The 17,793-nt window shown below is 43.8% G+C and overlaps 1 protein-coding gene across 12 annotated transcripts in view; it reads left to right on the top strand.

The window, feature by feature from the left end:
- KDM2B (lysine demethylase 2B) overlaps positions 1-17,793 on the top strand; it is a 107,141-nt gene that overhangs the window by 56,813 nt on the left and 32,535 nt on the right. For all 12 annotated transcript variants that reach the window (XM_068208460.1, XM_068208450.1, XM_068208452.1 and 9 more), the window contains 2 exons: positions 4,276-4,730; positions 11,473-11,559. In XM_068208460.1, coding sequence (XP_068064561.1) covers positions 4,276-4,730; positions 11,473-11,559 — 542 coding nt within the window. The remainder of the gene's footprint in view (positions 1-4,275; positions 4,731-11,472; positions 11,560-17,793) is intronic.

The following is a 17,793-nucleotide window of genomic DNA, read 5'->3' as shown; positions in this document are numbered from 1 at the left end:
CACAGGCTGCTGTAAAAGCACACAATCTCTTTTTCTCTTTTCTTTTGCTTGTCTCTCTCAACTGGGACATTTGTCCTGCCAGGTGAAATCAGAAGGGAGCCTATTTGGGTTTCCTACTAGATTTGAATGTGTGCTGTTTTTCAGGGTGGATATGTCTTCATTATTTTTACTCTTATCATGAATGAGTCTGGACTGGATGTTTTCAACCACAGTTGACCTTCAGTGAGATATGAATGTTGAGAGTGAGCTGACAAAGAGTAATTGGGAGAAGATCCTGGGCTATCAGAGACGTGCTTTCTCTGTAGCCTGCAGCTTTGAAGATTCCCATTGCTAAAATTTTAACAGGATGGCTCTAACTGTATGTTAAGCCTGATGGATATAGAAAATATGCCCTCTGGCACAGTGAAGAGCCATGTCTCTTTTTCCCCCTCTTCCTCAGGGGAGAGAATAGATTAGCTTATGATGGACAGGTACCTGAGTGGTTCCTCTATGGGGTGCTCCATGCAGTGGAGCAATGGGATACATTTCCAGTATGCTCAGGGTTTTTCTGCTAATGAAAATGTCATTGCTGTCTTTAGCAGACTGATAGCAACTGCTGCTCCCAAGTCACAGTGGCATGGTTTGGAGCTGGGAATGGCAAGGTAGACACTACACACTGGACTGTTCTAAATAGTTCAGCAAGGTTTCATAAATATGCCTGACCCCCATCCCTTTCTTTTAAATTTTGTAATACAGTAAGTTGCTTTTCAGCAAGGAAAGAAACTGTGTATATTATTCTTGTACAAGTGGATAACTGTGAGGAAAGTTAAGTGGTCTGCCCAGAGCCACAGGGAAGTGAACTGCTATAGAAAAGATTTCTAATGCTCTGTCCTGTGGTCAAGTCTGTGCTGCTCCACCTCCTCACTGGACTAGATCACAGACTGGTCTGTATGAGCTGGTTTTATTTGCTTTGAGATGAGGGGGGTGAAGGTATTTTTGCACTAAGTTATATGGGAGCTCAGACTGGATAACCCCTCTGAAACTGGGGTTCAGACCTGGGACTCACTGGGGCATTGACTCAGGAGAAGAAACAGTTGAGCTGAGCAGGTGCTGTTTCCCACAGAGAGATTTAATAATCCACAAGCCTCCAAGTCAGTGAAGCCCTGGTAATACAGTGCTTAAAATGCACTTCTCAACAAAGTAAATGCAGATTATGCTTATGTAGGACCTCAGCTCACAGCACAGTAACTGTCAGACAGTGTTTCCATTGAAATGAATAAATAAAAATCGTGGCATGTTGCATTACAACAAAACACTTGAAAACACAAAATTGAATCTCCCTCACCTTGAAGTTATCCTTTCATTATTGATTCCCTCGGTGCTTTTTTTTTTTTAGATTAGCAGCAGTAGCAGACAGTTGTTGTGTTTTGAGAGCAGCCTGCTCTTAATCTGGTGGTGCACCAGCACTGTAATCCCCTGGTGCTCCAGAATAGCCTGGTACACTCCAGGTTAGCAGCAAGCCCTGTGCCCGCAGGGAGAGTTAGCCAAGGCATGAAGTGACTGCCACGCATGCAGAGAACAGGGCACTGCTGTGGTGGTGGTGGTTTGTTTGGGGTTAGATGGGAGTTGGTTTTGCCTGTCCGTGCCCAGGTGTGGCTGGCACAGCGGGGCTGCCTCGTGCCGACAGCCGGTGGCAGGGACGCGGTGGCAGCTGGCAGAACGGAATTGCAGCCCCCCTCCGCGTGCTGCCTTCTCCTGGGAACAGGCCCCCAGTATGCTCTGGTGCTCCACTCCTCTCCTGCCTTTTGTTTCCATAGATTAGAGCAAGAGACAAAAAGTGGAGATATGTCTTGGAAGCTTTTTCTCCCGTTACTTGGAGTAAATTATTCACACCTCCATAACGTGATCTCCCTCGTTTTCTTTAGGCCTTATTTACACTTGTGCTTTGCCCCAGTTAGAGCCATTAGTTCCTGTTCAGCAGAGCTACAGCACAGGAGGACAGAAACACGATTTTCTTTGTGCAGATTTACACCACTTTCTGTTAATGACACCGTCCTGGCAGTGTAGGGATGTGGATCTGCTTCCAGCCTCTCCTGTTTGATGCCAGATCACTGGCATTTTCTCCCCTTGAGTTTGGGCTTTGTGCTTGAGTCAGTTGTAAAACAGCTCACCGAGGCTGTGTGGCTCAGAGAAGGGGGCTCCAGCCCTGGATCCGACAGCCTGGATTCTGATTCCTGGTTTTTCCCTAGATTTGATGTGTGACAATGAGCAAATCGTGCTTTCTCCCAAGCATCTGTTTCCTCAGTTGTAAAATGGGAGAATGACATAAGCTGATTATGTAGCCTTTGAGGTGGGTACGTGTGCTTGCTACTGTGGACAAAGGAAAAAACAGTGTGAAATAAAAGTTGGATAACTGAGTGGGTTTTAAATGTTCTAGTTAAGATATTTTCTAATCCTGTTTATTTTTCTAAGAGAAGCATGGGGGTGTATTAGCACAGAGCAGAGAGGAGGAGCTGCCTTGGAGTGCTGATGCCACCACCTCAGCACACAAAATAATCTGTGAGGCTTTTTTGGAGGGTTGCAGGGAGGAATCTACCCTGCCATGTGGATGGAGCTGGATTTGGCTGCACTCTGCCTTGCTGATAGCTGGTGTTTTCTGTGGCTGCCATCTTTTCACAGGGACTTCAGCTTAAACTTGCCTTTCAGGAGTCATTTTATGGCCATTTTGGTTTTGAGGAAAAATGCAAACCTGTCTGAAGGAGCAGACTGGATGGAGATGCTGGATTTTTGCACACCCTGTAGCAGCAGCACACTTGCCCTGGGAAGTGTGAGGTGACCAACTCGTATCTCTGGGGCAGTAACACACAGAGCAGAGCTGGCCTTGCAGGGTTTTTATTGGGAACTGCAGAGCTGAGCAGCCAGGCAGGCTGAGGAAGCTGCCCTCAGACACTGCCACTGCCCGTGGCATCTCTGACCAGTGTGTTTGTGACAAGATGGTGCAGACTGAGCACAGACAAGGAGTGTCTCTGTGACAGGAGGAATTCTCCAGCTTGGAACTGGGCTCCAGCATTGGTTTTGAACCTCCCTGTTGAACAACCGGATGCTGAGCCTTCTCATTAATGTCCATTTAATCCTTCCTTAAGCATGGTTCACATTGTCCTAATCCAAAGCTACTGCCCTGCAAAGCATGGAAGCGGTGAAAGAAACTTTTCATTAATTGTTCTCTCACTTTTTCTGTGTTACTTTTGTTTCCTTTGCAGTGTGTTGTTGTTTGCAGCTTGATCTCATACCCATTTCAGCCAGTAATAAAATTCACATTGATTTAACTGGGTGTTGCCAGTGTTAACTGTATTTTCCACAGAAATTCCTGCTGTTGCTAGCCTGCATTCAATGTTGTTCACTTAGTAAGGGAAATTGTGTCTAATAAATGAGAAAAGATGTGTGCTTGAGGGATCCATGGCCACTGGTTTCCTACATTGCTTCCGCTGCTTGATTGCACGGAGCTGGGTAACAACTGGGGTTCTTAGGGGGAAATGAAGATTAACAGTTCTTTAGACTCAGAAACTTGCCTTTAAATTTTCCTGAGAAGTACCTAAAATGCATTGGGAATGGCATTAGGAAAACCAGTAGCATGTAGCTGTGACAGTCCCTGTGCTTCTCAGTGTGTTTTGTCTTCTTGTCGTAAAATGAGCACAGTTGAAATCCTCTGTCTCAGAAGAGCAATGAGTATTCATGCACTAACAACTGGGGGTTCTTGTTTTATCAACAGTTTGTTGCTTGCAGAGAGGAAAAGTAGTGAGGAGTTGATTTTGTGCTGTGCAGGGTTCCTGGAAGAATGATGATGTACAGCATTTTAACGTGCTCTCTCCCATCATTTCCCCCTCCTCCTTCTGTGCTAACTCTCCTCTTAAAGCTGTAAAGCTGCCGAATCTGGTCTTTTTCGGATTTGTGGGAAAATTAATTGTGTGTGACTTAAGAGCTCTGCCTACTCCTAATTGAAGGCATAGAGGACTGAAGCTTTGAAGAAAGCATAATTTTTCCCTAAATGTTTCCCAGTCATTTGAACTGAGTAGATGTTAATGAAAACCAGCATTAAAACAGACAAACAAGCGCCCCCCTCAAAGAAAAAAAAATAAATTAAAAATCAGCTGAATAAAGCCCATTCCTGTCACATACTCACTAAACCATTCTCCAGTGCCCTTTGAAATAGGCAGCACCTGGCCCCAGTGGTACAGAAGTGCTTCAGCTGTGAGGTTACACTGGCTAAAAATTCAGCATTCTTTTTCTAACTTTCAGATGCAAAAAGAAAACGCAGCACAGACAGCTACTCATCAGATTCGTGGTTAGACATGGATGAAGAGTCTTGTGATGCCCATCTCCAGGAGGAGAAGGATGACAGCTTGGATAAGAACTCCAAATCCTTGGTGGATGGCTCCTCCTCACCCAACAGCACACACTCAGAAGGGAAGGAGGCTGCAGGGAGGAAACAAAAAGCCACAGTAATGAGGTACCTGAAAAGAACTTTGTCTAATGAGTCAGATGACAGCATGAAATCAACAACCCCGACGGACTATCCCAAAACACCCACGGGGTCTCCAGCTACAGAAGTTTCAACCAAATGGACTCACCTCACAGAATTTGAACTGAAGGGTTTAAAAGCCCTGGTGGAAAAGCTTGAATCTCTCCCAGAGAACAAGAAGTGTGTTCCAGAAGGCATTGAAGACCCTCAGGCTCTCCTGGAGGACATGAAGGTGGGTGTGATAACTTGCTATCCACACAAACTCTGCTCTGTGGGCACAGCAGGAGAGCAGAAGGCAAAGTTCTGCTGCAGAGGGGTGGCAGCTTGTGTGTGGTGACCAGCTCATGTCAGGCTGCTCTGCCACGGACAGGGAAATGATTCCTTGAACCAAAGCTGTCTCTGGCTCCTGTTTGCAGCCAGATTTAAGTGATACAGTCCTTTCTGACTGTCACAATAGTGGTCAAAACTTTATATCCTCTCATAATTCAGCCCTTGTTATGTTCCACATGTAAATATTATACCTCAAAAAGTCTGTTTATATTTATAGTCTTAATCAGTCCTTTTTGGTCTCGTGTCTCCCTGGTGTACACCTCATTAGCTGACACATACAAAATGTAAATACTTGATTGCAGCTCAGAAGATAGATTGTCTAACACTTCCAGCTGCTTTTTTTTTCTTTCACCTTTTTCATTTCCCTTTCCTCCATTGCCCTCTATAGGTTGATAATTATTCTCCACTGGTACAATATATTGGTTTTGGAGCTGGTATGAAGAGTGAGTGCTCACTAGTGACACAACTTCTCTGTAGATTTTCAGTCTGTGAACAGTATGGATCTTCAGTTACTTATTTTCTATACACAAGAGCTCTGTAAGGCACAATCTGAGGGGAAAAATACGTGTTTATGTGGTAAATGGGGAGGGAGCCTGTACTATTTTAGTGCAAGTGGTGTAACAGCTGCTTAGAAAGGCTTCAAAGCCATTAGAGAAGGCTGAACATGTGCAGTGTGCAGTGGAACCATATTCCCTGATCTTGGAGCTTCGAAGTGTGATACATTGCTCTCGTTCTGGTAAACCACAAGAGCTCAGAAATTCTCCTCTTGCAAAATCAGCCACTTTGTACATGAAAGTGGACACACCTGCTCAAAGTTGTGGATGCAGATTCACGAGCTTGCTCTGGGATCAGTCATCTTTTAATCAGAAATCAAAATGAAGACCAGAAGTTGAATTTGTGGTGAAGCAGAAAGAATGGTCATGTTACTTCTCCAAGCTTGATGCACAGGATAATTTTCCCTTAAAAATCCAGAAAGGGGTGCATATAATGGCTGGTGCAGATGTTCCGAGTGGGATCCTGCTCCCTCTTTGGATGACAGACTCCAGAGTGCTGTGAGACATCTCCCTAGAACACAGCAAGGTACCATATGTGAATCTGGCTTAAAGCTCCCTGTGGGTGTATCTGTTTTCCTATTCCTCTCCAGAGCAGTGGATTCACTGATTACAGAGATGGAGAACTACAAATGGACTGTTTAAAAAAAGGCCAATACCACCTTTTGGTGATAACTGTGCTGTAACTGGTATTAAGTGAGCACCTGCCGGTTTATTGTGTACAGCTTGATGTTCCATCTCCTTTGATAACTGCCTGCTTCTAAACTTTCTGTCCTTGCCAGCACATGCTGTAACCATCAGGATGTAGCCCAACATCTGGATACTGATGGTTCCCTGCTGGTTAAAGAGCTCATGACCACATCTAAACATCAGACCTGCTGCAGGATTGTTTCCCCTGGCATCACCTCTGGATGTTTGGCCAGTCTGTGACTGATTGGTCAGAGTGAGACTTTTTCAAAACCATGTAAACTCAAACATCTTCTTGAACAGTGTCTAAAGAACTGCTAAAGAACTTTCTCACCCATCTTTTTTTACAGTATTGACCCACATATAAGCCAGCCCTCAGTCTTCAGAGAGTGGGAGCCAGTATGGCAGAGTAAATTAATTAAAGCCCATGCAGTCAGCTTCCTCCATAACTCCCTGTGGTTGCACAATCCACTTCCCAGGTGCTCTGAAGGAATGAGGGCAGTTAGGGGCAGTTGAGTACATGGCCTCCCAGGTCAGGGGGGAGTCCAGGATTCCCAGCAAGGCCTTCTCTTTGTTCATCACCAGATTGTCAGAGGCAGCCACTGACAAAGTGTGACCCATTCCCACCTACTTCTGGGATCCTGGGTGCAACAGCCATCCCTCCTTTCTGCCACTGTGCTTGTTGTTGTGGTAGAGAGCAGGGCAGTGGAGCCAAAGCATCCGATCTGCTCGGAGCATGAGGTTTGTTTTATTCAGTTTATTCACTTAAAAAAAAAAAAAAAATCAAACCCAAGTGTGTGAGTGTGTTCAGAGCTTTTACCTTCAAAGGCTGGAGCGTGCTGAGGGAGGAGTTGCCAAGTGACAGATTTTAGTCCTCTGAGCATGCTCCAGCATAATGGTCCTTGCAGGATCCAGGGTTCCTTGGTGTGAGGATGCAGCTGTTCCACCCTTGCTGTTCCACGGGGTACTGATGTTCACCCCTAGCTGGACAGGGTGAACGAATGTTCCCTTGGGGTTCCCAGGGATCCCCACCCTCTGCTCCCACATAATGGATGAGCTGTTGTTATCACAGGGAACTGGGGTGCAAAGAGATTTAGATAAAAGTAATTTTGGGTACTGGCCTTATGTGCCACAGGACAGTTAGTGTATTACAATGATATGTGCAAAAGATGATTTTAATTATACTGAAAAAGTAGTGGCTTAACATTTCTGCAGAGCAGAGTTCTGATCTTTAGCATCCAGATCCCAAGCCAGGCGTGAGGAAGAGCAGAGAGCAGGAGCACACAACTCATGACACCTTGTGGAAACTTGACTTAAAAGATTTGTCCTGTACCACATAAAGACATAATGGCAGAGGAAGAAATACAGTCCATTTTCCAGAATGGTATTTATCTCCTTGACCACTGAATCCTGTTCTCTCTTACTTTGCTACTAGTTTTCCAGCCTGTACAGATAATAATGTGGGGGGGTTGCTGACAGTGAGCAGGGGCCTGGCCCCTTTACCTCACCCTGCTGAATACCCAGAGCACCAGTCAGCTGTGTGACTGAATGGAGGCAGGAATCCTGCAGGAGCTGTGCAAATGACCCGTGCTGTGACTGTATTTGGCTGTATTAACAAGGTTTATTTCATGGGCAACCCAACTTTCAGGCATGTGATGTATTAATAATGCTTCCTATTAGAAGTACCCTTTTAGTGCACCCATTTGAGAGTTATTTTTAACAAATGCATAGCAAGAACATGCTCTGACAAAGTCTGAAAGCTCTTGCTCTGCTGGGAAAGTCTTAAACAAGTTTCTTCCTGAAGCAAATAAATCAGTGTTTATTCTAGCACTTTTATTTCTTAATGAAATACACTCAGGAACTTTTTTTGTATGACATTCAAGTCTGTCTTTGTGCTTTAGGAAGATAATTAATGTTTTCAGAGAACAGGATATGGATAGTTAAACTGGAGAAAGGAAACCATTTTATTCAGTGATGTGAAGTTTCACAGAACTAATCGGGGTAGCTCACAAAGAATCCATGCTTTCCCTGCTGAGCAAGAGCACAGTAAAGGATGGGTGACTGGATTACTGCTCTTAGTGGTAAACACAACCACAGCTATTTACAGCTATTTAATGTCAAATAGGTGAGATTTTCTGAAGTAAAGTAATTTATTTTCCTTACCAGAAGGGAGACTGAAAACTAAACTAAGCCTGTGTAAATTCCTTACACATCATCTGAGCTCCAAACTAAGTGTGCCTGTCTGGTGGGGACACAGCAATCCAGAAGTGCCAACTGCTGCCTCTGCAGATTGAGCACCCATTTATCACCGTGATCGATGGAGTGCAGCAGCACAAGGGAGGCTTATTTGCAGAGTGGAACAGGCCTCACTTGGAGAGCAGGTCAGTTCTTTCCTCAGCCCAAAGAGGGAATTAAATCCCTGGTGGTTGCAGAGTGCTGGGGTGGGGTTATGCATGAAGAAGAGGTCACCAATGTACTCCTTGGTGTAGTTTGCACTCCACGTCACAGGACAGGTAAAGCTGAGCAGATCTTGGATTGTGGCAGTGCAGCCCACACATTAAACCCACTGCCAGGGATTCTCACCTGTGTGCAGCCTCTGATTTCTGCAGGAAACATCTCTGTGTGTTACCAGAGGATGGTAATTCCTCTGCTGCTCTTGGCGAACAGGATTGTGAGATCTGCCTCTTACTAATGCCACAGACCTTGCCCACTTCAAAGCAAAAACATTGCCCTTCTTCAGAAGGGCCTGTGGAAGTCCATTAGAACAGAAGAAACTCGGTTTGAAGAACAGAGGTTGTCAAATATCTGCAACTCCTTGGCAGCAGGAGAAGATTCTTGTGCAAGACAGATGATATCTACTGAAATATGTTCTTACTTTTTCTTGCCAAGAAATCTTACCCCCTTCCCATTCTGATGACAGAAAAAAAACCTCCCTCTACTGAATGCATTTCAGGGGAGTCATTCCTTGCTGTGCTTTTGAAATTAATGGCTAAGCTGAATTCTTACACACAGTTAATCAGCTTCTTGCCTTCATACCTGCTGTTGTCACCACAGCTCTCAAGTGTAATGAATCGAGCCACCTTGTGCTGGAGGAGCATCACGTTGTTCCTCTAACTGGAGCCCCATGGCTTTTCTTTATCTTCTTTTTTCTTGTTTTTAAGCAGGTGAACAAAACCCTGCCTCCCCCAGCCTGTTGTGAGCTGACACTTGACGCTCCAGTCAGCGCAACTGTGGCTGTGCTGTGCTCTGTGCAGACAGCCGTTGTTTTCAGCTGCCTCAGATGATAAGCTGCCATAGTTTTGCATTTCTCCTTGGATAATATTTTCACGTGATACATACGATAACAAGAAACCTTCATTACCTTGCCAAGTTCTTGGAATATACTGTGCTTTCCATTGAACTCCGAGTCTCTGACAGTCGTTAGTGGAAATGTTAAGGTTTTCTATCTTACAGGCTTTCAAACCTAAGGGTAGCAAAGTAAAAGGGGATTAATTTGTCCTTTGTTTATGGCTCTCAAGCTGCCTCCTTGTTCTGGAGAATTTTGGCTTTGCAATGAGAATACAAAAGAGCTCTCAGTTTTAGGATTGAACTTTCAGAATGTGGTCACAGCTCAGTTAATGCAATGATCTCTCTCCAAATAAAAAGGACATGAGAAAAGAGGTGCTCACTTCACCTCAGCTTGGCCAAGAGTTAATTTGCCAGTGATCAGTCCATGTGTAAAAGTTGTTGGGTGTTGCACTGGAAGAGCAGGTAAAATACAGACTGCATCACAGCCAGGCTGGGGCAAGCTGGGTTTTACTCCTCACCTTGGCAAACCCCTGAGTGCAGCCACAGCACCAGGCTGATGAAACTGGGCTTGTACTGGTATCACTTAATTGGTCACTGGTGCTGCTTTCAGCCTAACCAGTATCACCAACAGCCTTGCTGGGGTGCTGCTGTCTGCAGGAGCAGCTGTGTGCTGGGGCTGTGCTCTCTGGTGGTAACAGAGCTCTCATTTAAGCACAGGCTGGGGAATTGGGCTGAGTGTGAGAGGTTGTCTGAGCTCCAGGGAGAAAGTCAGCCCAAGGGACACTCATCCAAACTCAGGCTCCTGGGGACTGGAACATGCCATCACACTCTGGGCTTTAGTTGGATGATTACAGATGAATTCCAAGTTCACTCCCTATTAAAACAATTACTGTATTTTAAGCTCTTTTTGTATAGTGTGTGAAATTACTAATTACTAGAGCGCTGCACTGGGGACTGACAGAGCCTGCTGCCTGTTGTTGGCTAATTAAGCTTTTTTCATATACTTGGGAACAGCACCGCTGAACTTCATTGTCTGGGGTCATCTCCTAAATATTCTGTTACAGTAATTTCCAGCCTGCAGTTCTCATTTGTTTTATTGGAGCTTTTTATTTTTTGGTCTTTAACCTGTTGGTGCTGTTTTGGCCTTCAGTTTTCAGCAGCACAGCAGAATCCTCCTCCTGACTCCTTTTTATTTGTTTTCATTTCTTCCTTTTCAGCCACCTGAACTCCAAAATGAAGAGCTTTGTAGCTAAATTAGTGAGCATGTAGGGAGTCACGGGAGGCGAGCGTGGACTATTCCCAGCTGCACCACGGAGTGTTTTACCACCTCTGTGTTGAGTTACTGGTCATGGGAGTGATTCACAGTGGTGGAAGCTGTGTCAGCCTGTGCAACCCACTCACGAAATTTCTAGAACAGTGCATCAAAGAAAAGGTTTTGGTGGGGGTGGAAGGGAGGGGAGACCAATCTTTTTCCCTTAATGCTGTCCATAGTGAGATCCTTTCCTAGTGAACACTCAGGAACCTGAATGCCTCAGCTGGTCACATAAAGGGAACTGGATTCCAGCAGCTCTGTCCTGCCCGTTGTGGGGGAAGGAGGGGCAGCGGGAATGACGGTGCTCTTGGATTGCCATGTGCAAAAAGATGAAAGGTTCCAGAGTACATTTTTATTCTTGGCTTACCTGAATGATCAGGCATCTGAGGATTGCTCCAGACCACACACCTGATGCCCTGTGATGGCTGAAATAACAGGGGCAGAGCCTCGCTGCTGCTCAGGCCTTCTGTAGCCTTGATTAGGAGAGAAGGGGTCAGTTGGGATTTAACAACCTGGACTTGGAGGGAGAGGGATGATAGTGGTAAGACACTGGTCTTGGACACACCAATGTTAAAGAATTCTGTAACATTTGAGGTGATTGATGGCTGATTTTGCTGCCTGTTTTGCAAGAAGTTTGACATCCTGGATGTTAATGATAGATGGTAGAGTTTCAGTGGGAATTGGAAGTTTGGAAGCAAATGTAACTTGCAGAGATCTTGTCACTCTGCCCTGAGAGCAGAGATGTCTGCACTCTTGTGTTGGAGAAATGTTTCTCTGGTTAATAAAGGCCTTTTCATTTGCAACAGAACATACTAAAGGAACATGCTGATGATGACCAAAATCTTGCCATTTCGGGTGTCCCTGTGGTCAGCTGGCCCAAGAAGACCACAAAGGTAATGAGACACAATTACTTACTAACCACTGTTGTGCTTGGTCTGGTGTTTATTTAACTATAATCTGACAAAGCGCTGTGTATTATCTGTTGGCAGCTGCTAGCATTTTTAACACAAAATGTTACTTTTAATGGTTTTATGATTAAGACTTGAAGCAAAACAAGAAAGTGCCTTAGCAGGGAGAAATTAGAGTTTCCATTTAAAAAGAATTTGTTTGAGCCTTACTTACCAGTAAAAAACTTTGAAATGTCTTGATAGTTTACTAATTATGGTTAAATCTAAAAAATTTGATGCATTTTGTGTAAAATTAAATGATGTGTAAATGCTACAAATCAGTCACTTAGGGAACACTCTTGTCTGAACGAGCGGATGGTTTTTCTCTTACACTGACTGCTGTGTAATGTGCCACTTTAACTTTGAAGCGTTGTTTTCTGTCCTTGAATCCTAATTTTTCCTCCTATACATGGGAGTAATTCTTTTCACTTTGCAGGAGAACCATGAGGTTTGCTTCGTTAAGGCTGATAAAGAATTTGGAATAATTAACGAAAGAACAATGTCAAAAGGCTGGTTGTTATTTATAACAGTGGTATGTTTACCACACTGCAGTTATTCAGCACGCTGTAAAAGCAGCTTTGCTTATTTAGAAGATGTCTCATCGCTTCTATTTTTACTTTCATTTTTCACTGAATTAGTTTTATAATCCATTATTTCTTTAGAAATGCTGAAGAGGTCGGTCAGCTTAAATCAGGCTTCGATCTGAAAATCTGTCGTTGTTATCCCTGTAGATACCTTTCAAATAATTATCAGGGAAGACAATTCACTCAGTTCTCACTTTTTCTGCTGGTGAACTTGTTACGGCACGTGTAGCCATGAGAATTTGCTGTGTGCAGGTGGGAAGTAGGAGACCATAAACATGGAACTGCCAGAGGAGAGTGGGGCAGGATGAGCACACCACGTTCCTTCTTGGTCTCTTTTTGAGTTTCAGCTCAGCACATTTCAGAGGAATTGTGTCTTGTTAAGGACTTATTTCCCTTTTAGCTTGTAATAAATCCATGAGAATATGCTCTGTGTTTAAAACATTGGTTTAGAAACAACAGTGGAAAACCTTGAGAAATAGGTGTGGGATTCTCCACTCCTCTGGTTTTATGGCTGCTGCTCATTCCATGGTCAGGTATATTTTAGGCACTGATTAAAGCAAAATCTCTTGACCAGAGAAAAGGTGGTGTGGGAAACGTGTAAGATAAAACTAAGGAACAACTGACTCCCTTTTGAGCTTGTGAGAGAAGGGAGGATCTGAGTGCTTTGAGGCTTTTATAAGCTTTGGCATTTGTTAATGTTCTTGTTCACTTTATTTTGGAACCTTGATAAAGGCTTCATTTCTTCTCTTTTATTTCTGTGTACTGGCAATGTAACTGCAACTAAAGGATTTGTAATTTCTGTGACTTAAAACTTATCCTTTTTTGCAAAATCCATCTTGCTGGCTGCAAAGGGGTTTTTTTCAGGTATTTATTTTCCTTCTGCCTTTCTGAAAGCAAAAACATTCAGGAGGCATCATTCCCACTGGTATGACAATATCAAACATACCAGTTAATATCAAATACAAGGAAAACTTTCACAGAAAGTCAGACTTGAGGTTGAAGTTTGGAAATAAACAAAAATTGATAGCAGAAAAAATCATTTCACCATTTTCTTTGTATTTGCTTTGCTTAATCTGTGATCAGCTTGTGTTATGTCTTATGTTTTAGTTCAAAGGTACACTTGCAGATAGGGCTGCACATTTCCCAAGAGAAATTTGTTGTGGTGCTTCTAATTGGCAAATGTCCTTGTCATCTTCCATGTTCCAGCTATTTCCCTTCCTGGGAACAGAGGCCAAGTGAACACGCTGGGAAGAGACATCTTAGAGCTGAGCCTTTGAGTTCCAAATTAAAATCTGTGGGAAAGACAATATAGGGGAGATTTGTCTAAAAGCAGTTTTAGTAGTTAAGCTTGGTTATTTCTCCTTTGTTCCCTGTAAGCCCTGATAATGAAATGGAAGATTTTACAGAGAAGAAAAACCCTTAGGGAGGGGGAAACTCCCTTGGAAAATGGATTGTAGCTGGTGGAGCAAGTCTCCATGGCCAGAAGATCCCACAAATGTTGATCACAAGGCAGGGGAGTAAAATCTACCAGTAATTTTGCTTTCTGCAGTCTTGTAGTATTTATAGGAGAAATGGCAGATATTTCCCAGTGTTTTCCTGAGATCCTTGTGTTCAGAGGGAGCAGGAGATCCAGTACAGCACAGTACCTGCTAATGTGGGGCTGCAAGGAGACATTTTAGTTGGTATCAGCTTCCAGGGACAGGAGGATTGTCTAATTCCAAGCCATGAAGGAAAAGAAAGGAACTGAAATCCAGAAAGATGAAGCAGTACACGGAGAAAAGTACATCTCTCTTGCTTTCTCCCAAGAGAAGGCTCCAGAAGAGATTTAGAAAGACAAGAGCAGCAGATGGAGAAGGAAGAATAAAGCCAGCATTAAATGCCAAAACATTTCAAAGAAAATGGAAATTGCTGTAAAGAAAGGAGGGGAAGAGACTAGAAATGGCAAGAGAGCAGGACTGGGAGAGAAGCAAACTGAAAAGGGATGGAGTGGGAAAAGCAAAGAGCAGAGGGAGAGAACCTTGACTAAAGTCAGAGATCCCTGGAATAGGGACAGGGAGTGTCTGTGTAAGTAACCCAGGCTGGGGAAGGTCGAGCTTGGTTACACTGACTTGTTTTGAAAGAACGTGCCTTTGGTAACCTGAATGATTTTCGGAGCAGGAAATAATATTTCCCTTTAGAACGGAGTCAGTTTCTTTCACGCGTTGTGAGTGCGACGTGAGCAGCGTGCACAGAGCTGCAGAACGGCTCTTGAAGCCTGTGACATGCTGGGGTTTAAGGAAGAAATATGTTCAATCACCTCAGATCCCACTTCAGAGAGCTTGAGGTGTCATGGGCAGGACATTTAACCAAGTACAGGGAACACCTGTCCGTGTGTCGTGGCCCCGCAGTGGTGCCTCGCTCTGTCCACCTTTTCCAAAACATCTGGGGCTGCCGGTCACACTGCAGCTCCCTGGCAAAGAGAATGGTTCTCTGGGAGAAGAAACAGAAGTCATGATCAGCGATGGTTTAGTGAGTAGATGGAATAACTGGGTGACATTTGATGATCTTGTGGTTAATGCACAAAATGGGAGGCCGGGGTCGGCGCCTGTTCCCAGCTCTGCTGCAGCACCTTGTGTCGTGTGAGGTGAATGGCACATTCTTGCTCCCTGAGCTTTTCCAGGTGGAGATGGGGCTTCCCAGCTGGGAGGCTGGGAGGTGAAATTAATGGTTATAAATATCTCTTGCATCTTCAGTGAAAAGTTCTGTAGTAAAATGTAGGAACCATGACTGTTTTGTGGTAATAAGAGAGATGGAGTGTGATTCATAGACACCTCTTCAGATCATATTTACTCATCTTTATGGAGCTATTTTGAGTTGCTTGTACTTCTTATAATTTATTGATAATTATTTAGCACAATAATTACTCTCCTTTAGGCACCTTTTTTTTCCCCCCTTTGGAAAATCTATTTCTGAAGAAGCAACAACCTGTCTTTTTCTTTTAGCTGTACAGTAAGAGACAACAGTCCAGTGCCAGTGGTCTTAGGATATGTACAACAATCCTAATTTAGGCCTGTTGAAGGAATCAGGAATGTGGGACTGAGTGGATATTTGAAACCTGCTTGTCCTGCTGGCTGACTGACAGTTCATGTACCTTCAGGCAGGACATTTCCCACTGGCTGCCAGCACGGATGCAGCTGTGGATGTGCAGCCCCCATCCTGTTCCTGTGCCGGGGGCTGTGCAGCTCTGGCTTGTCCTCACTTGGTGCAGGGCTCATTGTTATTTGGGGGGCTGCAGTCGTGGATCATTAAGGTTGTAAAAACCTCCAGGATCATCAAGTCCACCCTTTGTCCAAATCCTGCTGTGCCATGCTGTCCAAAGGGAAGAGCTCCATAGGGCACGCTGCCTTCAGGTGCTGGGTTCTTCAACAGCTAAAGAGGAGCAAGGAATCATCCCAACTAACTTCTACCCCATCCCTGGGACATGAACTTTTGGGTGGTGTGAACAGAGCCTAAACCTGATTTTCCACTGTGGCAGCTCACAGCTGGTCACTGGTGCAGGAAGCTGGTGCCTGCCAAGCCCAGTCTCAAAACCCATTCCCATGAGTTCCTCAGCCCTGCAGTACCAGAGTTCCCATTTATCTGCATAGCAATTAGAGATAGTATTTTATTTAAGGAACTCAGAATATGGCTTAAGCAGAAACCACGTTTTTCAAACCATTTCCTATTTCTGGAAGAAAATAGTCAACTCCAGCAGCATGTAATTACACTCTGTGGCAGTACCTTCTGTTTTTATCGTGATAAAGATCTTTAGTTGTCTATGAAGAGCAGCTATAAAGAACTAAAATATGTTTGGACTCTCCTGTTCTGTGAAGAGTTAGAAATGCAGACTGGGAGCTGGATTCTCATCTCTCTTACCTGGCACAAAACTAAAGCCACTGCATTTGCAATGAGAGCGAGTGTCCAAATATATTTAGGTCTGGCTGTGAGCAGGAGATGGAGCTGTAATTTTCAGGAGCTGGTTAACAGTGCTGCAATATGTGGCTGTTTCCCTTATGCCTGTTCATACTCTTTCTCCATGTAATTTTTACCTGCTGATTTTAAAAGAAGATAGCTGAGAAGTCTAATAAGGAAATGGTAATATTCCTATTTAATGGAATACTATTAATTAGTAAAGGCCACAGACTGAAACTTTGATTGGATTATTGGTTTTTTTAAACACCAGTTTCTCTGCAATTGGCAGTGCAAATAATGTTCATAGCTCTGTATCAGGGCATGAGAACCAGGAAGAAAAAGTGATCATTGAAAGAAAAAAAAGGAAGGCATCTCTCAGGCTGGTTTTTCTTGGGTTGGGGTGGTCATGGTGGGCATCACATTGCATGGGGCCTTCTGGGATGACAGCATCTGATTTCTGTCATTAGTGAGTTCTGTCTACAGCAATTCAGTTTGTACCCCATTATTTTTACTAGAAGTCTTTTTGCAGAATTCTACAGACACATCCGTGGATCTGAAAAAGGAGGATTAACTCATATGAACTAATCTGTGAGAGGCAGAGCAAAAGGCTGATTCCTGAGGCTGAGGAAAGTCATGTTCCACCAGCCCACAGTCCTTGTAGCACTGTCCTGTTCCCGGTGGTGCCGTCACCGCTGTTAAAGGAGTTGTAGGAACAAAGCAGAAATACAGAGCTTCCCTTTGCTTATCTTCCCTGTTAAGATGGAAGATTATATCTTCATCTTTTCTGCTTAGTTTTCCCTGGTAGAATTTTTTTCTCTCTGTGAATTTACCTAATAATTTGTGGAACCTGTTGATCTTTTTGATCTGCTCAGCATCCTGTGCCAGTGTCCCCTGCGGTTTAATAAAGCTCTGTGTAGATAAGTACTTCCTTATGTTGTTTCAGATCTGTCCTTTAATATCATAAATACACTTCATGCCCTCGGTATCATGCATTCTGAGAAATTTGAATGAGGTTTCTGTTCATCTCTGTGCTGTCAAGGATTTTTTTATGCCCCCATTACTGTGTTTCAGTATTTTTTCCCCTCTTCCCAAGCTGAAAATCACAAGTCAGCTCAGTCTTTTCTGGTACATAACCCATACATTTGAGCTTTTTTTTTAAAGTGTATTCTAATTCCATTATAGGTCGTTTTGAGGTGAGGGTGAATGTGGGACTCCACAACCACATATATTCAAGATGAGATGTTGGAGAGCAGAGACTGGCAGGACATGCTTGGTTCAGCATGGCCCAGCAGAGTTGAAGGGGGAAATGATTGTTGTGTAAGGACCTCAGGGAGTATAATCATTGGGGCAGGAAAAGAGTTATTTAAGCTAATGGACAATGTTGGCATGGGAAGAAGTGAATATAAACATACTATAAATAGATTTAGGCTGGAAATAAGATTTCAGATCATTGTTCACAGTACCAAAGAGCAGTAAAGAGTAACAGTGGACAGCTGTGGTGAAAAGGATGGTAGATTTTTAGAATGAACCTGTATTTTAAATAATAAAATTTGGCAGGATTACCCACCATCTCCAGATCTGGAACCCATAGATGTCCCTATGTACTTTCATATGTCTGCCACTGTTTCCAACAAGGAAACTTTTCCTCTCTTTTTGGTGTTTCACC

Source organism: Anomalospiza imberbis, chromosome 18, assembly GCF_031753505.1.
Source record: "Anomalospiza imberbis isolate Cuckoo-Finch-1a 21T00152 chromosome 18, ASM3175350v1, whole genome shotgun sequence".
In the NCBI taxonomy this organism is placed as follows: domain Eukaryota; kingdom Metazoa; phylum Chordata; class Aves; order Passeriformes; family Viduidae; genus Anomalospiza; species Anomalospiza imberbis.
Note: the sequence above shows the minus strand (reverse complement) of the source record. Positions and strands in the feature narration are given on the sequence as shown.